Here is a 24,310-nt window from a genome sequence, read left to right on the forward strand (position 1 = left end):
TTCTGTGTCAGAAAGTTCCATGAGCCTTTCTGATTTCAGGGTATCGGCTGCTCTTGTGTCATCCTTTTTGATTGCCATCTTGCTTTGCTCTTTTATATTGTGTGGGATATTTTGTATTTTGCTTTCTTCGAGACATTGGTATGTGTTCTTGGTCTGAAGACAATGATCTTTTTTTTTTTTTGAAGACAATGATCTTGAGATCAGATGGGCAGCTACCAAACTTGTATGTTTCTCTGACTTTATGACTTCAGAAAAATGTTAGTTCAGCGCCTGCTTGGGCAATCTCTTGTTGCTAAAACAGGTCAAGGTACTCCTGTTTAAAGGCAAGTTTATTACCCAGACATGTAGGCACTGGTGTGGAGCCAAGTGGGGTGAGGCAGGGTCAATCACTTGAAGGACCTTGCTCAAACCTCTGCTGTCTCAGTGTGCTCACGACTGGGGTCCTTACTCAAATTCCTGTTGTCTGTTTCCTACCCAATGGTTTTCTCAGTGTTTCTTGCCTGGTGGCACTTACACAGGTGCCCTCACACAACAGCCCCTGCTCCAGCAGGGTCCTAGATCCACAGGATCCGAATAGTCAAGGTCAACTTCCCACCAACCCACTAGCCTCTGGCTGGTCTGCAGAGTTCACAGAAGCCAGCTGGCTGGCTCATTTTGGGTGGGAACCCAAGAGAGCTCAGCCAATTTCCCCACCTGTGGGCATGCCCTTAGGTGCTTTCCCAGATAATCAGCCCCAGCAAACACAGATAAGATCCTACTGGCCTTTCTTCTGCCAGGTTAGTTCTACAACAGCTAGGTTGATAGCTCCAGGTGATGGCTGGCTCCGGGGTGGTGCCCTGAGGTCACAGGGCTGTGGTGGGGGCTGAGGTGTGTGGAAGCAAGGGACTAGAGGGGTAAGGAGCGCAGGCCTTGGACACTACCCCCAAGAGGTGGGGGCAGGGCTTTGGTGCTGCTGGCGGGCTGCAGGGGGGTTGCACAGTGGCGGGTAGTCTTCACTCCTCTGGGGTTCCGCGGTGGATGGCTGACTATTGCTCTTCCTGGGTCTCTTCCCGGCCAGTCTGGTGGCGGAACTCTGTCTCTGGCGGTGGAACTCCGTCTCTGGCTGGGACCTTATTCTTTGCCAAATCCTTCAAAGCAGTTTGAACTTTCTCCTTAATCACCATTGCTTATTTGATTATATATTGTTTCATGACATTCTTCTGTGTCAGCCAATTCTTCTTGGTATAGTGACTATGTGCACGCCTTCCATCTTCTTTTGATGCTTGCTAGACCACTCAATATTAAAGCTTAGGAATTTGTTATCTAAGGTGTCATAAGCAGGGGCTTGTTGTTGTTAGCTGCCATTGAGGTGGTTCCAACTCATTGAGTCAACTGCATGTTGTGAATGATGGATCTGAACCTTGTCCTATCCTGTGCCATCTGCACCATCTCTGTTGCTGTTCAGAAGGTTTTCAGTGGTCCATTATTTCAGTAGCACACGGCCAGGTCTGATTTCTAGACTGTCTTAATCTGAAATCTGCCCACCACAAGTTAGCTTGCTGATATTTGAAATATTGATGGCATAACTTTCAGCATCACAGCTAAAAGCAAACTGCCACAGGACAATAAACCAACAGAGGAATGATAGGGAGGACTCAAGATATAGCCACATGACAACTAAAAAAAGAAAAAAAAGGGGGAAAAAACCAAAGCAACTGCCTCAGCCAACCCTCCATTGGCGTTCTAAGGTTGTAAATGGTAGTAAATGGCCCATATTTCTCCTTCGGAGCCACGGGTGGATTTGATCCATTAGAGAGGCACAACCCATGGGTTAACAGTGCAACTCCCTAAAGACCAAGCCAGCAGAGGACACTACAAAGAGCCCTGACGTGAGCCTATTACTGGCACACTTGTGCTGACTGTAAAATGTGACGTAAATATGTATGTAGTTTACAATCAGAGTTGAAAGGAAAAGGAAAGCCACTAAGCTGCTTTACATTAAAATGCTGCCAACTGACCCTCTGCCAGCCATCCCTGCCCATGGTTCTTCCACTGCTGGTTTCCATTGCATTGTTCTTTGTTGTAGAATTTTGTAGGCTGGGTTTACAGGAAACAATCATGGGGCGGGGGTTGGGGGGAGGTTTGAGTTTTTGTTCTCCCTAGATTGAATATAGAGTTAGAAATGGGATAAATTTGGAGATAGAGTTATACTGGGAAAAATTAAGCTTTGTGTTTTCACTTTGACAAAAGATGTCCATCACAAATTCAGGCTCTTTATGTAGCATTGGCACTTTATAATGTATGGGTGAAAAGGGCCATGTGTACCGTCCACGTATAGTTACAACTCTGAAATGTTTGTTCCAAGGATGATTGGAGCTGCACAGGAATTCTAAGCTCAGCACTGCCTGATCTCAAAAGCTGAGCCTGTGGCCTTGCAGCAGCAGCAGCATTCTCAGGTCAACTTCCTCTGAGAAATAAGAGAAAGTAATAAGAAAGGATATGGTTTCCTTCCCTATGCCATTGCCGCCAAAGGTGAACCTAATGGTAAAGAAGTGCACTACCAACCTAAAAGCACGTAGTTCAAATGCACCAGCTGCTTCTTGAAAACAAGATGACCAATCTCTTCCCAGGCAATCTACAGCCTTTGAAAAGCCCCTCGAGGATCAGCTTTGAGTCAGTTCTTACTGGATGGTGCATCACAACAACATATGCATGTGTATGCATGTATGTACTCATGCCATCAACTCAATTCTGACACACAGTGGCTCTCCACTGTGTTACTAAAGCAAAAAAAAAATCTTAGCCGGGAGACTACTCATCTTTCTTCCTTGGAAACATGTTGTTGTTGTGCACTGTCAAGTTGGAACCAACCCACAGCTGACTCGGGGTGGGGGGTGTCTCAAAGGCAGTAAATCGCATGGGAGGTGATTGCTCACCTTTCTCCAAGGAAGCAGCTGGTGAATTCGAACCACTAAAAGGCCAGAGCTCCCTCCCTCCTGAATCCATCAGCTGCTCAGCATGAGAAAGAGCGGCAGTCTCCTCCCATGTAATTGTCCTGGGGAAATTAACAAAGTGGGCTGTGGATGTCAGAAGTAATGGAGTTCTAGGGCAAACCAAGCATTGGAGACAATGTTGATTCAGCGCTTCTTAAAACTGCTCTGCTACTAATCTTAGCAGAACAAGTTATCATTACAGCTACTATTCATGCAGTCCTCTTAAAAAAGGAGGATATGAGAAGCTGAAATGAACATATCGGGCATGTTGTTGTTAAGTGCCATCGAGTCGCAGGCAACTCATAGCGACCCTATGAAGGAGAGTCCTTGACGCTTGGGAGCCTTTCATCCTCTCTCCAGGTTCATAGGGTTTCCAGAGGCAAGCTATTATGGAAGTGGATGCCACTCCTCCTTCTGTGTTGTAGGATAAAAGACAAAGAGTTGTAAGGTTAATTCTCATGGCACGGCCACCCTGTAAACCAGACTACAGCTGCCCTAGTAGAGCTTCCAAGGCTGTAAATTCTTATCAGCAGGCTCCCTCAGTTTTCTTCTGTGGAGAGAATGAGGAGTTCCAACTGTTAACATTTTATTTAGTGGCTGAGTGCTTAACTACAGCACCACTAGTGCTCCTCTTAGATCCTCATAGATGTTTTGTTGTTATTGTTATGGGCCATCAAATTGACTCTGACACAAAGCGACCTTATGCACAATAGCTCTGAACCCTGCTCTATCCTAAGCCAATCTCACTGCCTCAGACACATCTCCTATCATTAACCCAGTCACAATGTCAATCTGTTCCTCTCCTGTGCTGCCCTTCTGCCCTTCCAAGCATGATATCCTTTTCCAAGGACTGATCCCTTCTGGAAATAGGCCCAAAGAATATGAGATAGAGCTTCAAAATTCTTGCCTCTTAAGGAGCTGCATGGTTTCACGCTCTAGGACAGATCTGTTTGCTCTCTTGGGAGTCCATATTATGTTCAGCACTCTTCTCCAGCAACACAACCCGAAGGCATCAATTCTTCTGTCATCTTTGATCATTGTCTAGCTCTCTGATGTAATTGTGAAGACCATGGCCTGTATCACGCACATCCTGGTCTTATCATCGTTGCTCTTCAACACTCTGGAAAGGTCCCTGACAGCAGATTTTCCTAATGCAATTCATCTTTAGATTTACTAACTACTGGTGCCGCTTGTTGATTGTGGAATTGAGCCAAACTGAAATTGTTAACAATCTCAATCTCTTCTCCATTTATTATGGTGCTACTAATTGGTTCAGTAGTGAGAATCTTTGTCTTCTCGATGTTGAGCTTCAATCCATATTGAAGAATACAGTCCTTGATCCTCTGCAGCAAATGCTTCATGTCCTACTCAGTTTCAGCAAGCAAGTTGTGTCGTCTGAATAATGTAGGTTGTTGATGAGTCTGCCTCCAATCTTGATGCCACATTTCTCCTCCAAAAGTCCATCCTTCCAAATGATCTGTTCCACATATAGACTGAAAAGGTATGGAGACAGGATACATCCCTAAAGCACTCCTTTTCTGATTTTGATCCATGCAGCGTTTCTTTGCTCTACTCTGATGACTGCTTTCTAGCCCAAGTATAGGTTTTGCATTAGCACAATCAGGTGTTCTGGGATTCTCATTGCCATTGAGTGGCAGCCGACTCATAGCTGACATCCCACTAGATTTCTGTGGTCTTAAATAGAACTGGAGGAGAAAGACAATTTTCCTCCTGTGGAGTCACTCGTATATATTCAAACTGCCAGAGGGGTGAACACTTTGAGCTTAATTGGCAATTCTTTAGGGACTATTCCAACCTCTTAGATACAAATTCAGTTCATTGCCAGCTAGTCTAAGCCAGCTTATATCTGACCCTCCAGTGGGGTGTCTGAGACTAGAAATCATACAGGAAGATGATCTTTCTTCCTGGGAGTTGCTAGTGGATTCAAACAGACCGCCTTTGGATTAGCAGCACAGCTCCCTACAGGCGAGGCCACCAGAGCACCTTACCCTCTTAGATATAACTTCCCCAAAAATTCAAACCTGTTGATATGAAACGGATTCTGATTTGTGAAATCCTCTGTGTCAGTTACAGAATAGAACTGCTCCCTAGGTGTTTCAAAGTTATACAATTTGGAATGGTCCTCCTAACAATGAGGGGGTTTTGGTTTTTATTAATCTCTGCGAAAGCAGATTGTCAATGGCTCCACTAAGTAGTTTTGAACCACCAACTTTTAGATAAATAGTTGAGTACAGATTGTTTGCACCACCTAGGGAATTTAAAATGCAGATGGTTAAGTGCTTATAAGATTAATTTAAAACTGTCTCCTCCACTATGTTGAAATAAAAACAGGAGTAATTTGTATTGCTAGTCTTGAGTTCACTGGAAAATCATTGCTTATTAAAACTTTCAACTCAGTATTTGTAATCTCTCATTAAAGGGGCATAAAGTGGAAAAGAAGTGCCAAAGGGCTTTTCTGACATATTAAAGTACAGGTACACTGGCAAATGTTTTGTTTCAAACTTTCTATCTCGGCCAACCGGTTCCATTGGAGAGTTTTGATTGCACTGTTCCCTTCCCTGCGGCATAGAAGGAGAAGATTGGCTTGGGGGGGATGGGGAGGACATCAGCCTCTCTCCTATCAAGCAGTCTGTATTTTCCATGACTGCACAAGCAATTTTCTGAAAGTGATTAAGCCTCTGGAGAGCAGCAGTCATTCAGCAGTGGCTGTCCCGGAGAGCGCGCGCGCCCCCTAGGACGCATTGCCAGCCGTTTGGTAATGCAACTCTGGACATTTGGCGGCCACTGAGACTGCAAGGGAGGGGGCCGGATTCCTCTCAGTAGGAGGACTTTCTGGACCAAAGAGAGAGGCTGGCGACGGGAAGGAAGCTCAGATCAAGTGTTTGAATAGCCGACAGGAGACAACTCTATTTTGTGCAGTGCTAACAGGCGCGCGCCACTACGTATTATCTCCCCCGACGACCCTTACCCCCAAATATACCCCGCCGCCCGCCGTGTGTCACCTTCCTGTTCGGAAGTCTTAATAGGTTGCTAGGACAGAACAGGGGGCGCCTGCTCCACCCATCAGATATCCGGTAGAACGAAAAGCCAGTCTCAACAACTTGATTCTCCCGGTTAAATGACAACTTGAGCCGACCATCTGTCTCCAAGCGCTGAGCGTTAGGGTCTGAGGAGGAAGGGCACTTCAGACGTTCCTTTTCGGTTCCGACCACAAATCATATGCTTGTATCTCTTCTCTATTCCACTTAGAGCCCTGTAGCTTAAATTCTTAGTTCCTCCCGGAATGCATGCACCAGAGCGTCTTTGAGAAAATGAAGCTCGGGCATGTGTTTTGAATTTCCACCGCCCCACCCTCCAACCCGGACTGATTTGTGATGATAATCAGTCAAGTTACATTTCTTGTGTGTCTTGCTAGGGGTGTAATAAAGTCAGGACGCTGATGACTGTAATTTACTGGGTGATGTTGCAATGGGGGGGAGGGGGGAGAAGATATGGCCGAGTGCTGAACTTTGCAGCTTGATCCTTTCCTGTATGTCACTGCGTTCATATAAAATGGGGTTCCTAGCAGCAGGGACAGCATCCACCTGGGGCACCCTTACTTTAGAGCTGTCCGTCTCATCAAAGACAAGGAGGCTAACGGGACTCTACCTCAAACTTCCAGAAAAATAAAAATAGTCCCCCTCTCTCATATCCTGGGTGATCTGAAGGATGAAAGAAGAGGCTGTAAAATCCCCTTTGAGAGGTTTGTCTGCTTTTTTTTTTTTTTTAAAGGGTTTTTTAATTTTTTTTTTGTTTTTTTTTTTTGTTTGTCTGCTTTTATTGCTGCAATTTGGTTGGAGTGGGAAAGTAAAGTTGTTTCAGAACATTTGAGGTCGCTTGACTTGGGAAGAAAGAGTGTTAGGGCATAGGGGAAGGTCTCTGATGGAGTATTCCTTAAATACGTGGAAACAAGCAACACTGCGTGCTGCTTGGTGTCTGGGGGCAGACGGAGCAAAATTCACTGTCTTTGGAAGGAAGGAACCCGACAGGGAAGCGGTGCTGGGCCAGTTGAGTGGTGGAACATTGGGTATGGGGGATTTTGGAAATAACAAGGTCTAATTACATCGGGGGTGGGGGTGGGGAATAAATGCAAGAGGAAGCAGAAATGGGCTGGTGGTAGTAAATTGATGTTTGCTGAACTTTGCTTTGGGTTGGCACATGAAATTCAGCAATAAGTGCTCTTAGTGGATGCTGGACACAATTTCTCAGCCAGGCCCCTGGAGGGAGGACCTGCTTTCTCCTTCCCCAGTTGCAAACTGTTAACCGAAGTGAAGTAGTTAAGACTGGAGATCATATTAGGGCAAATGAGGTGGTGGTTCCTGCCAAATAAACCTCTGTCTGGGACCAGGGAAAAACTTCTTCACATGCTATTCCTGGTTTGGCAGTTGGTATTTCTCGGAGTGTGTCAATTCTAAGTCGGCAGGACTCTTGGCAGCTAGGGGTCAAGGCAGGGCAGCCACCACCGCAGACAGCCGCTCGAGCGCTGGGAGGCAGGCCCTGCAATGTTAATAACTGTTAGCATCCCCTCTCACTCCAGGCCTGGCGCGGGGCTCCCGGCCTCACTGCAGGCGCTGGCTCAAGCTCGCGGACAGCTCCCCGCAGCGGGCACGGGGGTTACTGGAAGGCACAGCCGGAGCAGGTCTGCAGAGCTAGGCGGCCGCCACCAGCTTCCTCCCGCCTGTTTTCCGGAGGAAAGTTACCTGTCTAATCTTTTATGAGTCAACCAAGTCCCAGTAGTGTGTGAGGCTTGAGAGCGACGGAATAGTAAAAAATTCTAAGGAGCCTCTAGGGCCCGCCCCGAAATGAACAGGAGGGACAGGGGAGGCGAAGGAATTCTTAGCTATCATGCAATGTGACCCTGTGGTCTTCAGGTCCTAGAGGGGGAGGAAGTGTGGCCCAAGGGTCAGTGTGGCCTGGAAGCCGCGATGGTCGGGGCACACAGGCCCGCGGTGCCCCGGTCAGCCCAGGTCTCTGAGCACGGCCTTCGCTCCCTGACTTGCTACTTCCTCACGTGTTCTCGGCATGGCGGGGATTAAAAATGCAAGGGGGGGAAAATGCAAGCGGAACGGACAGAATGTTCTCAGAGATTACTTGAGGAAAAAAAGTGAAATGCAGATTGCCCTTTTTCCTCCTCTTTAGTGCAGCCACTAAGTTTCTTTCCGCCCCCTCCCCTCCACATTCCTGACCCCTCCCTCCCCCTTCCCTCTTTCTTTCCTTCCTTCCTCTTCTTCCAAGTTCTGGGATTTTTTTTTTCTGTCTTGGCATTGGCCAAAGGCACAAAAAGGCGTTTTCGGAAGCGACTCGGCCGCGCACAAGGGTCATTTGTTTGTTTTGGGACTTGGGACAGGAAATCTCGTTCGGCCTGAGTCACGGCGGCTCCTTCAAGGAAACGCCAGTGCTCGCCGCGCTGCCGGGTCGCCCACCACGCGCCCAGACGCTGGGGCCATGGGGGATTTGCAGCGCGCCCTGGCCCGGACCCGCCTCCAGTCGCTGCTGCGGCCTCGCCACAAAAAAAGGGCCGAGGCGCAGAAAAGGAGCGAGTCGTTCCTGCTGAGCGGACTGGGTAAGCGCCGCGCTCGAGCGCCGGGGCCGGGAGGGGGGCTGGCTTTCCTCCCCGACGGCGGAGGTGTGAGGCCGCGGGAGGGAAGCGTGCGGGAGGCGCGTCGGGGACCCGGGCCCCTTCCTGACGCCGTAGATAGGGCGCCCCCGCCCTCCCCGCGCCCTACCGCCTGCGCCCGCGCGATAACCCCGGGCCGGTGGCGCGCGGCTGCCGAGCCGAGGTCGCAGGGGATCCCCGGCGGGCGGGGGCGCTGCTGGAAGGGCGAGCATGGAATGAGAGTGAACTGGGTGCGCCTCAGCCGACCCGGCACGGAGTCACCCGCGCGCCGCGCACCGGGCGGAAAGCGCCTCGGCGGCCGGCTCTCACTTCCCTGCACGGCCGGCAGCACAAGAAAGGTGGAAAATTACCACCGACTCGCCAGCCCTCCACGCCCCTCCGCTGGCTGTTTCCTTCGCCTCGCTCCTGCATACGCAGGAGTTGACGGAGGCCGATAACCGCCCCGCGCGAGCCCACCCCCGGGTCCTCCGCACCCCCGCGTCCGCCCGGGGTCGTCCCGGCGCGGGGTTACACCGCCCGCCAGCCTCGAGGTCCGGGCAGAGCAGCGGGGGCGGGTCCGGCTCGTGCCGCTTCCCCCTCGCCGCGCAGGCTCCGCCCACCGGCGACACAGTGTTTATAAACCGGCGGCGCGGCCGGAGCGCAGTGTAGGCTCTGCCGGTCTTCTCTTTTCTGCTAGTTCTTTTCCCTTGATCTCTCTCTCTCGGCGGCTATGACTGTGAAAACCGAGGGTGCTAGGGCCACCCTCACTTACTCCAGAATGAGGGGAATGGTGGCAATTCTCATCGGTGAGTGTAGGACCTGCGACGTCTCTTCAGGGATTTACGAAATGGAAATTTTTGAAGATCCTGGATCAGATTAGCGTGTGTGTCATTGGACACTGAAAAGCCGTCTAAACATTTTCTTTTTCATCCACAGCTTTCATGAAACAGAGGAGGATGGGTCTCAACGACTTTATTCAGAAGATTGCCAACAATTCCTATGCATGCAAACAGTAAGTTTGGGGAATTTGAAGAACTAAAAATAGTAAAGTTTGAATTCACTATTTGCTAATATGTTGGCCAGCAAGGCAGAGTAGGGAGACTGGATTTCCTCTAATTGTAATTTAATATTTTAAGTGCTTAAAGGAAATTTACTTATTTGGCATATTCTGAAGTTGGAGGATAAAATCAGTCATGTTTACCTAATTCACGCCCTATCTCCGTGAAAAGCTACATTAATTTCAGTGTTTTGGAGGGTTTACGGCATAGTTCATAGAGAGTTGCGCTGCTAAATTACGCAGAGAGGCCAAGTACCTCTCTGGCGCTTCAAATCCACCAGCAGCTCCAAGGGAGACAGGTGGCCAATCTCCCTTTAGATTCATCTGTGTTCAGAGTGTGTGTGTGTAGAGTGTGTAGAGAGAGAGTGTGTGTGTGTGTGTGTGTGTGTGTGTGTGTGTGTGTGTGTGTGTGTGTGTGTGTGTGTGTGTGTGAGAGAGAGAGAGAGAGAGAGGGAGGGAGGGAGGGAGGGAGGGAGGAGTGTGTTCCCCCGCCCCCCTTCTAAAGGAATAATACTTAGTTCAAATGTTTTTGGTTTCAATACTTTTGAATTTGCCTTAAAAAAAAAAGCCAGGAACTCACTTTCAGTGCTCCTCTGCCCCCTGGTGGCCGGTCACAAGAGCCTCAATTCCTCCCTTTATTCTCTGCAGCCCTGAAGTCCAGTCTATTCTGAAAATCTCCCAGCCTCAAGAACCTGAGCTCATGAATGACAATCCTTCTCCTCCGGTAAGTACACACTACTTGTGAAGCACTGCAAATGAGTCAGTTGGCATTTTCACATATTAAAATAGTGTTTCTAGAAATTAGTATAAAGGCAGGAATTACTAGTTTATGGCATAACAAATGACCTAAGAATTGAGTCCAAGGAATATCCCAAGAGGAAATTCAGTTTGCATACAAAACCTGTGTAATCTCCATACTCTTGTGGAATTCCTATACTCTCACACATTAATTTGTATGAATGAAAAATAGTTGGGGATATGTTAGATAGACAAGATGTGAACGTAGAAAGACAGATTTGCCTCGTTCATTGGTAGATAAAATAATGTTGATATTGCATATATTTTACTATTTGAAGGAAGGCTATTAAAAGAATTTTTTTTTGGTTTTTTTTCTCTAGCCAAGTCCTTCTCAGCAAATTAACCTTGGCCCATCATCTAATCCACATGCGAAGCCATCTGACTTTCACTTCTTGAAAGTAATTGGGAAAGGCAGTTTTGGAAAGGTAATTTCAAACATGAAAACCTTACTCTGGCAGCCTTTCATGCATTTTGCATTTTACTTCCTTTCTGAATGTGGATAGCAGAGTGATCTTTTTTTTTTTTTTAATTGACATTTCAGGTTCTTCTCGCAAGACACAAGGCAGAAGAAGCATTCTATGCAGTGAAGGTTTTGCAGAAGAAAGCAATTCTAAAGAAGAAGGAGGTATGAAATGTGCTGGATGTCTTAGGGTTGGAGGGAGACAAGAAGCCTCCTACTAGCCTTTGTATTTTGGGTGCCAGTTTTTAAATTTGCCACTAAAATGTAATTGCTTTCATTTCTAGGAGAAACATATTATGTCAGAGCGGAATGTTCTCCTGAAGAATGTGAAGCATCCTTTCCTGGTGGGCCTTCACTTCTCATTCCAGACCGCTGACAAATTGTACTTCGTCCTGGATTACATTAACGGTGGAGAGGTGAGCAGAAGGGCTACCAGTTAACCTTGGGGGTCAGTGTGGGGTTGACTGGGATTTCAATTGACAAGACACTCCAAGATACTTAGCGAGAAATGTTACCAGAATTAGCATTTCCTCTCCTCAGCCAGGCATCCAGTAGTTAATAAGACTACTTCCGGCAATTGTTCTCTGTAGCTATAAATGTCAAGACCAATTAAATGCATTGTTAACAGGCTTTGGCAACCCAGGCTGACTTTGTTTTGTCTCCTTGCAGTTATTCTACCATCTCCAGAGGGAGCGCTGCTTCCTGGAACCACGGGCTCGCTTCTATGCTGCTGAAATAGCCAGTGCCTTGGGTTACCTGCACTCTCTGAACATCGTGTACAGGTGAGCAGAAAAGCTCTTCAGGGCACCTTTCTGAGTGAATGTAAGGGAGATGCAGCCCCCTTCTCTGAGTCTGCAAAGAATTTGTTTATATGACACTTGGCCACCTAACACCAGGCTTCTCCAGCATGTGAGCTGTCTTGACTGTCCTGGGGAGCCAGCCAACTAGGATTGTGCCTAATCCAGACTAGATTAGCTGAACAAGGACTCCCTTTTTTATTCACTGTACGACCACAGTGAATTAAAAATGCATCTAATTACTCCTAGCAATTAGCTTTAGAAAGGAGTTTTTATGAAACATTTTTAATGTATGCCTTTTTTTTTTTTAAACAGAGATTTAAAACCAGAGAATATTCTGCTAGATTCTCAAGGTCACATCGTCCTGACTGACTTTGGCCTCTGCAAGGAGAACATAGAACACAATGGCACCACATCTACATTCTGTGGCACACCTGAGGTAGGAGCCCTCTTACGTTGCCTCCCCTCCCCATCTCCCCTCCAGGAATGCAAACCAGTCTCAGATTTCTTAGTCCTTTCAGCACAAGTCAGATATGTTTGCTCTTTGATGCAACCTGAGAAATTCCATAGCCAATACTACTCGAATTAAAACTAGCCGATTTCTAAATCTCCAACTAAGATTTGTCGGATGCCCTGTACCTTCTTCTAAATGTCCATCCACATAGACAAGCAGACCAGCAGTGCTCTTTAACATCTGGAAGAAATTGAAAACACCCTCCAAGTTAACCCCCTACCATGAGTCTCTCTGCCTCTTGGGATTCAGGGCTCTAAATTCCATTGTCCTGATCTCTTTCAGTATCTGGCACCAGAAGTACTTCATAAGCAGCCTTACGACAGGACAGTGGACTGGTGGTGCCTGGGAGCCGTGCTGTATGAGATGCTGTATGGCCTGGTGAGTAACACGTGGGGGCCTGGGGACCCTTGCCTGCCTTGGTTTGCTGACCCTCCCTAGAGCACTGTCTTCATACAGTCAAGTGTATTGATGGCACTCCTGTCAGTTTATTAGGTCTTGCCCTTATCCGTAAGCTTATCAAAAGCCTTAGAGGTTATATTTTTTCAAGACAAGTCTTAACCTAGTGGAGTGGTCTTTGTCAGTTGATATTTTTTTTTAGATTAAGATCACTCTTCACCTGGCTTATTATTGATAACGGTTGCAAAAGAGACCTTCAAAATCAGGGGCAAAAAGACAAAAATGTAAAGAGAGGAAAAAGCATACGGATCGCTTATCTTTTACCCTATTGATTCTGCACGCTATGCAAAACTTTCAATCAAGTCCTAAGGGGTTTTTGTTTTCCTCTTGCAGCCTCCTTTTTACAGTCGGAACACTGCTGAGATGTACGACAACATTCTGAACAAACCCCTCCAGCTGAAGCCAAATATTACGAATTCTGCAAGACACCTCCTGGAGGGCCTTCTGCAGAAGGACAGGACAAAGAGGCTTGGCGCCAAGGACGACTTTGTGAGTCAGAGGGGTTTTTCCCCCTACTCTTGTGGGCTATCTAGGGAAGTACACTAGACTTTACTGCCCTGATTGAATTTCGCCTGTCTATATTAATCTTGTGTTTCTTCTCAACAGATGGAGATTAAGAATCATGTCTTCTTCTCCCTAATTAACTGGGATGATCTCATTAATAAGAAGATTACTCCTCCTTTTAACCCAAATGTGGTAAGTATCTAAGTATAGGCAGACTCAAAGGGCATGTCTTTTTTAAGAGTTGGTGAGGGCAGGGACCTCCCAGGGAAGAAATTGGCAAGCTTTTTTTATTCTTAGATTGATTGGTTATCCCAACAGAAAGCACATACTTTTTTGATATCTTTATCAAGTAATAGATATTTTAAAAGTCCATTTTCTTTTTATTAAAATGTATATGACCCTTGAGATTTTTTAGAGATCCCTGAGTAGCCTCAGTTGAGTTTTTTACTATTCAAAGGGTCAGTAGTTCAAACCCACTCAGTGGCTTCACCCAGTGGCAGTCTGTTTCAGCCAATAAATAAAAACAGAAAAAGCAGAGCAGCACACAGAGCATTTCTGCAGATTCAGGGATTGCCTTGAGTCAGATCCACTTGATGGCAACCTTTTTATACTTGAAATAATTGATGCAAAAGGTTTCCATATCCTGTCATATAAAGCCATTATGAGTCTGAATTAACTCAGCAGCAACTGGTTTCTTGGCAAAGGCCAAAATGAAAACAAGATTTAAAAGAAAATTCTTTTTTAAAAAATAAAAAAGTTTAAAGGCTAAAGTAGGATGTCCGTGTCCTGTATCTAGAGTGAACCTTGACGGTGTTGTTCTTTACCTTCCTCTAACAGAGTGGGCCCAGCGACCTGCGGCATTTTGACCCTGAATTTACTGAAGAGCCAGTCCCCAACTCCATCGGCAGGTCTCCGGATAGCATCCTCATCACAGCCAGCGTCAAGGAGGCAGCCGAGGCCTTCTTGGGCTTCTCGTATGCGCCACCCATGGACTCGTTCCTCTGAAGTGTCCTCGGTTTCCTTTTCATGTGTTTTTCAACGTGTTAGTTAGCCCTTTGGCATAGCTGCCAGCTGACAGGACATCTCATAAGAGAATTTGCACATCTCCGGAAGCCTGGCAGCCTTCTTCGCGCATGGTTTGCTGGAAGCGTTCCCGAGCACATCTTCCAGTGAGCTCATGAGGTTTTCACAAGTTCTTCCTCCCAACACGGTGCTATCTCTGAAACGAATAGAGCATTCGGGCACTGCCTTAGGCAGAGGGAGTGGGAGCTGGCAGGAAGACGCTGTTCTCCAGAAGGGTCTCCCTTAAGGTCTGTCTGGGCTGTGATACTGACAATTTTGAAATGTGCCTTTTCCGAGGAGACCATGTTAGCGCCAAAGCTTTACCTACTGCAGAGTGTTCCAATCTCCTTCCTTCTCTCTTGTGGGTTTGCTGTGTGAGCGGTGGTTGCGTGGTCAGCTCGATCACAGATTGAGTTCTGAGCATCAGTGTGACCCTTGCAGGACACTACAATGTGGGACATTGTTTGTTTCTTCCATATTTGGAAGATAAATTTATGTGTGACAGGTGTTTATTTTGGTTGGTTTGTTGTATTGTTTCAGTTTAGTTTTGTTTCATTTCTTTCTACTCTTCTAATTTTGAAAAATTTTATTGAAATGATCTTGCGATGACTTGTACCCAGATGCTTAAAGAAAGCATTGCTGCTACAAATATTTCTATTTTTTGAAAGGGTTTTTATGGACCAATGCCCCAGTTGTCAGTCAAAGCCGTTGGTGTTTTCGTTGTTTGAAACATCACCTGTAAAAATGGGCATTATTTATGTTATTTTGTTTTTGTTTTGCATTCCTGATAATTGTATGTATTGTATAAAGAGAGTCTGTACATTGAGTTATAACACTAGCATATTTAAACTTACAGACTTATTTGTAATGTAAACTACCCTTTTCATGTACTGTAATTAACATGTGTATAATATGTATAATCCTTATCCTCCCCCCACCACACACCATTTTTTGCGTGTGAGGAACCGATTTTGGTTTGCAATACAACATTGAAAAGTATTTACAAAAGTGGTGTCACATGTGTTCTTTTGTGACGAGGCACACACACCTCAGAGAGACTGAGGGTTCCATTCCAACTCACTGCAGTTAAATACAAAGATGGAAATCCAAGTTCTCTATGAACTTTCATTAAAGTCTCAATAAAAAAAGAAAAAAAGGTGCGCCTGATAGAGGCCATGGTTTTTGCAATCACTTGTTATGCATCAGAGAGTTGGACAATGACTAGGGAGGACAGAAGGAGAATTGATGCCTTTGAGCTGTGGTGCTGGAGAAGAGTATTGAATGTACCATGGACTGCCAAGAAAACAGATTCAACCTAGAGAGGGTTAAACCAGGCTGCTCCTTGGAGGCAAGGATTCTGGGGCTTCCCCTGACATACTTTGGACATGTAAGGAGAGACACGTCTTTGGAGAGGGACATCATGCTGGGCAGAGTGGAGGGATGGCGCAGGAGGGGAAGACCCTCTATGAGGTGGATTGATTCAGTGACTGGGGTAATCGGGATGGGTATGTCGGAGGCAATGAGATTGGCACAGGATAGAGCAGGGTTTAGGGCTGTTGTACATAGGGTCGCTATGAGTCGCAAAAGAGGCGCAAACGACTCGACGGGCACATAACAACAACCCCAATAAAGCAAGTGCCATGAGGTTTTTGGGTTTTCTATACACATAAAAGTTATCTTTACACCACATTTCAGTCTATTAAGTGCATAATAGCACTATGAAAAAGCTGGAAACACGAATTTCCAAACTGACACAGACAGGAAGTGCTGGGAAAATGGCACCATCAGGCCTGCTCCGAGCAAGCTGCCATAACCCCTCCATTTTTACAAAGTGTTCTGCCTGTGAGGCGCTAACCTAAAGGCCAAGGGCCTCTGGTGATTTTAGTCCACCAGCAACACATTGGGATAAAGATGGACAATCTCCTCCAGGGCCATTTACATACTCTAAAGGCCCATTGGAGGTCGACCATGAGCCAGTCTGGCTCTAAAGCCATGAGTGTACTTCTTTTGTTTTTGTTTTTTGTTTGTTTTTTTTCCCAATCAATGATTTATTCCTTGCTCATACCTTTTTACAGAAAACCAGAATAACATAAATGACAGTTAAATACATGGATATTACCCAAAGGAATATGCAAGTATCAAATTGTATTTATCTATAGAAAGAGACAATACGGAACTCATTATCAGCTATCTAAACAAGCATTGAGGCTGATTGTGGAACGGAACATTAATTACTCATGAAATTTAAATTGCGGCAATTTATATATATATTAGGTAACTATTCTTTTTTTTTAATGCAGTAAACATAATTTATCCAGTTTTTCTCAGTCTTACCCCCACCCCAATGTCAACTTCATTCTATAACAGTAGCACCATATAATATTTGTCTCTTTGTGACTGAGATTTTTTTACTCAGCATAATGTCTTCCAGGACATCACTTCTTTTGTGAGTGGGGTGTGATAAAGTGAGGAATGCTTGTATTCTGGTTAAGGGGGCAGAATGAGTCAATTTAAAGCTCGAAATGTTGTAGGCCCTTAGTATTTTGCTTCAAAAAATAATGGAGAGTGCAACAATGAATGAATGGAAATCCATAATCTCTGTAAACTTTCATTAAAATTAAAAAACAACCCAAAAAGAATGACTTCTAATTTCCGAGGCGCATAGGATGAGTCTAAAAAGCCGGGAGAGTCCAGACCTTGGGGAGCTCATGTGGCCCAGAGGGAAGGAATGATGTAAACCCGAAGGAAAGTGGTTGCTCCTTAAGAGGAAGCTGGGCAGTCTCCGTCAGTGCACTTGCCCGCTCCAGTGTGGAGTGTCGGCTATAAGACAATTCCGACTCGATGGCACATAACAATTCATCTTTAAATCCATCAAAACAAATCCTTTTCCATTTACCCACCTTGCAATAACAATCATAAAGCAATGTTCCTCTATAAATTCTCTGTCCTGTGAAGCTGCACTGTTTGTCCTGACATTTGAATTGCCTTAAGTAACAGGTAAGTCTCTGAACAAATATTTGAGTGCCTACTCTGAGTGCTGAGAATGTTAATAAGTCAAGGAGACAGTACAATGCCTTCTAGAAAGATAAAGAGAGCAGATGGTCTAGAAGCATTTTGAGCTCACATGGTAGGATACTTAATAGGAAAGAGAAGAAAGTCTCCATAGATCATCATCTTGAACCAAAGATGTTTGGACGTCACCTTTCTAGACCTTTCTCCCACAACCCATCTGTCCCTCTCTGGTATTGTGGTGGCTTCCGTGCAACTAAGATGCTGGAAGCTAGGCTGCCAATACTTCAAATACCAACAGGGGCACCTGTGGTGGACAGCTTCTGGGTGATAGAGTAGGAAAAAAGACCTGGCAATCTATTTCCAGAAATTAGCCAATGCAAACTCTATGGATCACAACAGATTATGGGCCAATATAGTCCTAGAAGATAAATTCTTTAGAAAGCATTCAAATTGGGACAATGCATACCAGCTACCAAAAGAGAAGATATGTTTTTAGATACCACTGAGTAGGACACCCTGCTCAAGCCAGTGCCACCACCTTCACCATCTCTGCTGCGCTTAAACCCATTCCCTGGGTCAACCCATCTCATCAAGAATCTTCACCTTCGCTGACTGCATTTTCCCAAACATGATGTCTTTCTACAGGTACTGGCCTCTCTTGACAATGTGCCCAAAGTCTTACCATCTTTGTTTACAAGGAGCTCTCTGACTAACACTTCTTATAAGAGATTTGTTTGTTTTTTTACTGGTCTGTGATTGATTAAAGTTTAGTAGACTATTACTGGGGGCGGGGGGGGGGGGAAGATGAAGATGTGCTCCCAAAGATGGCATAGGACCAGGCAATGTTGGTTCCATTGTGCACAGGGTTATCACAACCAACAGACTTTTCACATACTTTTCTAGCCAAGATTTAAATCTCTTCTCGAACCTTACTATTGTTGCACTTTGTTTTCTTACCCTTATTAAGCTTTCTAAGGGAACTCTCATCCAGGGTTTTCCTCCCCTGTGCTCACCCTCTACCCTTCTAAGCATGATGTCCTTCTCTAAGGACTGGTCCCTCCTGGGAACATGTCCAAAGTATGTTAGACAGAGCTTCAAAATCCTTGCCTCCAAGGAGCAGTCTGGATTCACTCTCTCCAGGACAGACCTGTTTGTTCTCTTAGTGCTCCATGGTATGTTTAATACTTTTCTCCAGCACTACAACTCAAAGACATCGATTCTTCCTTTATCTTCCTTAGTCACTGTTCAACACTCTAATGCATAGCAAGTAATTGTGAAGAAGACTTGGATCCTAGAGATGGGTTGATTTAGTGACTGGGGCAGTAGGGGTTAGGAGATAATAAAATTGACCTGATATAGAGCAAGATTCAGAGCTGTTGTACTTGGGGTGGTTATGAGTTACAAGTGACTGGACACCACATAACAACAACAAGGGAATTCTGGTGGCATAGTCCATCAGAAGTAGCACTGCTAACCCAAAGTCAACCTCTCTGGCAGTTTGAACCCACCAGTAGCTTCTTGAGAGAAAGATGGACAATCTCCTTCCATGTGACCTACAGCCTTTGAAAAATCACTGGAAGGTCAGTTATCAATGATTTCCAACTTGGTAGCAATGAATTTAAGTTTTGGAGGCTTGTGTGTTTTTTTGTTGTTGTTGTTTTTTTTTTTTCATTCACTCTCTGGATTTTTAAAAAAAAATTGTTGGTTTTCTTACAAAGTGTGTATACATTGTGTTTCACACTGTTCTTCATTTACATTGTGTTTCAGACAATCATTCTCATGCACTGTGTTTTATAAAATTAATCACCATTGGATCTTGCCCCTCATTACCCTGTCTTTTTAGGTCCCTACCAGATCCTTATACTACAGAACAATACCATTGATTTCATGTGCAAGCAAGATTCTATTGAAGATTATCCAAAAACGACTGGAACAGCACATCAGCAGAGAACTGCCAGAAGTTCAGGCTGGGTTTAGAAGGGGTCGTGGTACTAGGGATATTGTTGCTGATGTTAGATGGATCTTAGCTGAAAGCAGAGAATACCAGAAGAATGACTATCTGTGTTTCATTGACTATGCAAAGGCATTTGACTGTGTGGCTCATAACAAACTGTGGCTGACTCTGAGAAGAATGGGAATCCCAGAACATTTAATCGTGCTAATGCGAAACCTATACTTGGACCAAGAGGCAGTCGTCAGAACAGAGCAGGGCAACACTGCATGGTTCAAAATTGGGAAGGGTGTAAGCCAGGGATGTGCCCTGTCTCCATACCTTTTCAACCTGTATGCAGAGCAGATTATCCGAGAGGCTGGGCTCTATGAGGATTGGTGGACAATCTATCAACAATCTGCATTATGCAGATGACACAACCCTGCTTGCTGAAACTGAGGAGGACCTCATGCACTTACTGCAGAGGGTCAAGGACTGCAGCCTTCAATATGGACTGAGGATCAATGTCAAGAAGACAAAAATTCTCACCACTGGACCAATCGGTAGCATCAGGATGGATGGCGAAGAGATTGAGATTGTTCACAGCATCAGTTTGCTCGGCTCCACGGTCAACAGGAAATCAAAAAACGTATTGCGATGGGAAAGTCTGCAGTTAGGGATCTCTCTAAAGTACTCAAGAGCAACGGTGTCTCTCTGGAGACTAAGGTGCCCCTGATACAGGCCATGGTCTTTGCAATCACTTGTTATGCATCAGAGAGTTGGACAATGACTAGGGAGGATAGAAGGAGAATTGATGCCTTTGAACTGTGGTGCTGGAGAAGAGTATTGAATGTACCATGGACTGCCAAGTAAACAAATAGATTCAACCTAGAGAGGGTTAAACCAGGCTGCTCCTTGGAGGCAAGGATTCTGGGGCTTCGCCTGACATACTTTGGACATGTTGTAAGAAGAGACAGGTCTTTAGAGAGGGACATCATGCTGGGCAGAGTGGAGGGACGGCGCAGGAGGGGAAGACCCTCTATGAGGTGGATTGATTCAGTGACTGGGGTAATCAGGATGGGTGTGTCAGAGGCAATGAGATTGGCACAGGATAGAGCAGGGTTTAGGGCTGTTGTACATAGGGTCGCTATGAGTCACAAACGACTCGACGGCACTTAACAACAACAACAACACCAGATCCTTCAGATTATCTAGGAGGCTGGGCTCTATGAGGAGAAATGTGGGATCAAGGTTGGTGGAAGATCTTTCAACAATCTGCGTTATGCAGATGACACAACCCTGCTTACTGAAACTGAGGAGGAACTGAAGTGCTTGCTGCAGAGGGTCAAGGACTGCAGTCTTCAGTATGGATTGAGGCTCAATGTCAAGAAGACAAAGATTCTCACGACTGGGCCAATTGGCATCACCAGGATGGATCGTGAAGAAACTGAGATTGTTCACAGCTTTAGTTTGCTTTGCTCCACAGTCAACACTCTTGGCACCAGCAGCCAGGAAATTAAAAGACGTATTGCCATGGGAAAGTCTGCTGTTAGGGACCTCTCCAAAGTACTGAAGAGCAACGCTGTTTCTCTGGAGACTAAGGTGTGTCTGATACAGGCCATGGTCTTTCTCTAGAGTGTCCCTCATGCACACCGAATCATGACAGCTTCTAGGGACTCTGAAGATCTCACCTGAAGCAGGCATTTTTTTTTCTTTTCTCACATGGGAATTTAATTGGTAATTCAAATAATTTTTGTGAAGTATAAATGATACTTTTATAAGTATATATGAGACTTTTGTAAGTATAAATTATACTTTGTAAGTATAAATCATAAATATATACAAATAATGAAGTTAATTTTCTATTTACCTGAAAAAAAAGGGCCCTGGTCTTTGCTATCACTTGTTATGCATCAGAGTTGGGCAATGACCAAGGAGGATAGAAGGAGAATTGATGCCTTTGAGCTGTGGTGCTGGAGAAGAGTATTGAGAATACGATGGACTGCTAGGAAAACAAAAAGATTTATCCTGGAAAGGGTTAAACCGGGTGGCTCCTTGGAGGCAAGGATTCTGAGGCTCCATCTAACATACTTTGGACATGTTATAAGGAGAGACCAGTCCTTGGACAGGGACATCATGCTTGGGAGGGTGGAGGGACAACGCAGGAGGGGAAGGCCCTGTATGAGGTGGAATGATTCAGTTACTGGGGTAATCGGGATGGGAGTGTCAGAGACAGTGCATTGGAACAGGACAGAGCAGAGTACATAATAACAACAACAAGAACAACAACCAGATCCTTGTAATTTCCTTCACCTCCTTCCTCCACCCACCAAATTGTGTGACCCTGTGGTTTCACCTCCGCTCATCCTCATTCCTCTGCTCCCACCTCTTCCCCCTTTGGGCCCCCATACATGCTTTCCTAAAGGAATTTGAGTCTGATTAAGTTGCTGTACTGTTTGACCTCCCAGTGTTCAAAAGGATAACTCAGTGGAAATCTGTGACCTTTATTCCTCTTTTCTCAATTCTTATCTCTCATCTCACCTCAGCCCTGAGGCTGGGAAGGACTGAGTTTGAAGAATGCGTATTCCCTCTCTTTGTTTTTTTTAAATTTTATGTTGGGTGGCACACAATGATTCACATGCATTGTGTTTCCTTCATGTGTACCATATTTTATACAATCATTTTTAAACATGGTATTTTATATGATTAATTACCAGGGTAAAGAAAACTATAAGTCCAGGGTCCCTCTGTGAGGACAATCCCTACAACAGTCTTCACAGACACTACCCCATGGTTGCCGTGAACGGATGGACATGAAATAAGGGAATGATGTGTTCAAACCCCAGTGCTCCCAAGTTGTCATGTACCATCTTGCCTGAACCAACTCATAGCTGACCCTCCGGTGGGTTTCCAAAGGCTGTAAATTGCATAGATTACCCATCTTTCTCCAGATGTTGTTCAAGTAGATTCCAACTAATTGCAGTGCAATCCTGTTAATGTTGTTGTTATTGTGTCATGAAGTTGGAACTGACTCATAGCAGACCCTCTAGCAGGTTTTCAAAAGCTTTAAATTGCACAGGAAGAGATAGTCTATCTTTATCGCTCAGTGTGGCCTTTGGTTCAGCAACCTAATTTATTATAAACTAAGCCACCAAAACTCCCTTGAATCCTTTACGACACACAAGTGCTGGCATAAACTACAGTGACAAATAAAATCCAAAGCACACATTTTCCTGGTAAAATTGACACTAGCTTAGATTGGACAGATTGTATATTTTCTCCTTATTTCCTCATCATTCTCATTATCAGTAATAGTTATGTATTCCTTCTTGAACAAAATGTGCTTCTTCCCCTCCCCCATCTAAATCCAGTTCTTGCCAACTAGGACTTTACAATCTTGCAATTTAATTCTAGTTAACTCAGAGGGGTCATATATAGCTCATAGAATATAGCTTTTTACTTCTTAAGGACAGAAACGTGGTTCATTGGGTTAGAGTTGGTCACTGTACAAGAAGCAGCATGTGCCTCTCCAGAGTGGAACTCGGCCAGAGGAGTCTCCAGTCTTGTCACACAAATGGGAGGCAACCAGATCAATCAGATGGGTGGGGAGGGAACAAGGCAAGAACAGGGAAGTCAAGAAAGCACACGGGATCAATAAACAAATGGCAAATATTTACTAAACACTGTGATGTCAGGTAGCATACATACAGAGAGAGCTTTGTCCTCAGTTGAGCAAGGCAGTTGAAAAGGAGTCTTCTCTGTAGCTCTTCTGTGAGGGAGCCAGGGTCTGTGCAATCCATGAGTTTAAGGGAAATTATTTCACAGAGATTCCCTTCAAGTTAAAATGAGACTCTAAAACCACTGTCATTGTGAAGTCAATTATGGGATTTATCATGGACTTAGAGAGTCGTGGAACCTATGCATAGTGTTAGGTAGGTAGCAAATGAAGGGTAAAGTCCCTCTGTGAGAACAAGGACCGAAAACAGTCTTCACAGACACTATGGATACCCCAGGAAGAGTCCAGAAAATTCTATTTTTAGGAAGTCAAATTGTATGAAGGCATTGAGAGTTGGATAATGACAACACGGCTGAAACTTATTGAGCTCTTCGTGCTATGAAGTCCTAAGGGGCTTCATACTCATTAATTTACTTAATCTTCGTAACAACCTTGTGGTGTGAAAAGTGACAAAAATAAAAAAGCACAAATCATTACCTAATAATTGATGGTGGCTTTTATAAGCACACAAAGCTGATGCTTTCTTTCGCTGTTACTTCATTCTGCCTATTGTTGTTGAGTGCCTTTGAGTGCATTTTTTATTCAAAGTGACAGAATGGAACTACCTCACAGGTTGTCCAGGCTATAATCTTGATGTAAGCAGATAGCCATGAGGTCACATTCTCCCAGGGAACTAAGTAGTGTGTTCACATTGCTAATCTTTCAGTTAGCGGCCAAGAGTTGAACTATCACATCACTCCTTCAAAGCTCATTGCTGTCAAGTCAGAACCATGTCATAGCCAACCCTGCAGCTAGTTTTCAAGGCTGTAAATCACATGGGAGGAGATTGTCCATGTTTTTCCCACTGCCATTATCCTTCCAACAGTTGACAAAATAATATAAAAATAAGTTTGTGCTTGTTGCTCTCTTTATTTCATCTGCAGCCTTAAATATGGATTGAAGCTCAACATCAAGAAAACAAGGATTCTCACCACTGGGCCAACTGGCAGCATCAGGAAAGATGATGAAGAGATTGAGATTGTTAGCAGCTTAAGTTTGCTTGGCTCCACAATCAACACTCTTGGTTCCAGCGGCCAGGAAATCAAAAGACAAATTGCACTGGGCAAAGTCTGCTGTCAGGAACCTCTCCAGAGTACTGAAGAGCATCGATGTCAGGCTGGAGACTAAAGTGTGCCTGATCCAGCCATGATCTGTGCAATTACTTTCTATGCATCAGAAAGCTGGACAATGACTAGGGATAACAAAGAAAATTGATGCCTTTGAGCTGAGGTGCTGTAGAAGAGTATTGAATATACCATGGGCTGCTAGGAGAACAAACAGGTTTGTCCTGGAGAGAGTGAAACCAGGCTGCCCCTT

The 24,310-nt window shown here is 45.0% G+C and overlaps 1 protein-coding gene across 4 annotated transcripts in view; it reads left to right on the forward strand.

Moving 5' to 3' along the window:
* The window catches only part of SGK1 (serum/glucocorticoid regulated kinase 1), a 204,735-nt gene extending 190,141 nt beyond the window's left edge, over window positions 1-14,594 (forward strand). Inside the window, exons 1-12 of one of the 4 annotated variants that reach the window (XM_006884969.1) lie at window positions 8,144-8,595; window positions 9,565-9,640; window positions 10,334-10,409; window positions 10,804-10,908; window positions 11,025-11,108; window positions 11,228-11,359; window positions 11,613-11,725; window positions 12,056-12,179; window positions 12,537-12,632; window positions 13,044-13,199; window positions 13,317-13,406; window positions 14,052-14,594. In XM_006884969.1, the coding sequence (XP_006885031.1) occupies window positions 8,478-8,595; window positions 9,565-9,640; window positions 10,334-10,409; window positions 10,804-10,908; window positions 11,025-11,108; window positions 11,228-11,359; window positions 11,613-11,725; window positions 12,056-12,179; window positions 12,537-12,632; window positions 13,044-13,199; window positions 13,317-13,406; window positions 14,052-14,219 (1,338 nt within the window). In that variant the 5' untranslated portion in view covers window positions 8,144-8,477 and the 3' untranslated portion in view covers window positions 14,220-14,594. Of the gene's footprint in view, window positions 1-8,143; window positions 8,596-9,345; window positions 9,435-9,564; window positions 9,641-10,333; window positions 10,410-10,803; window positions 10,909-11,024; window positions 11,109-11,227; window positions 11,360-11,612; window positions 11,726-12,055; window positions 12,180-12,536; window positions 12,633-13,043; window positions 13,200-13,316; window positions 13,407-14,051 lie in introns of those variants that run through there. The other 3 variants (XM_006884970.1, XM_006884968.1, XM_006884971.1) reach the window with 3 other exon arrangements.
* The last annotated feature ends 9,716 nt before the right edge of the window (window positions 14,595-24,310 follow it).

This window comes from Elephantulus edwardii, unplaced genomic scaffold (assembly GCF_000299155.1).
Source record: "Elephantulus edwardii isolate Elephantulus edwardi_28Jun2011 unplaced genomic scaffold, EleEdw1.0 scaffold00039, whole genome shotgun sequence".
Taxonomy (NCBI): domain Eukaryota; kingdom Metazoa; phylum Chordata; class Mammalia; order Macroscelidea; family Macroscelididae; genus Elephantulus; species Elephantulus edwardii.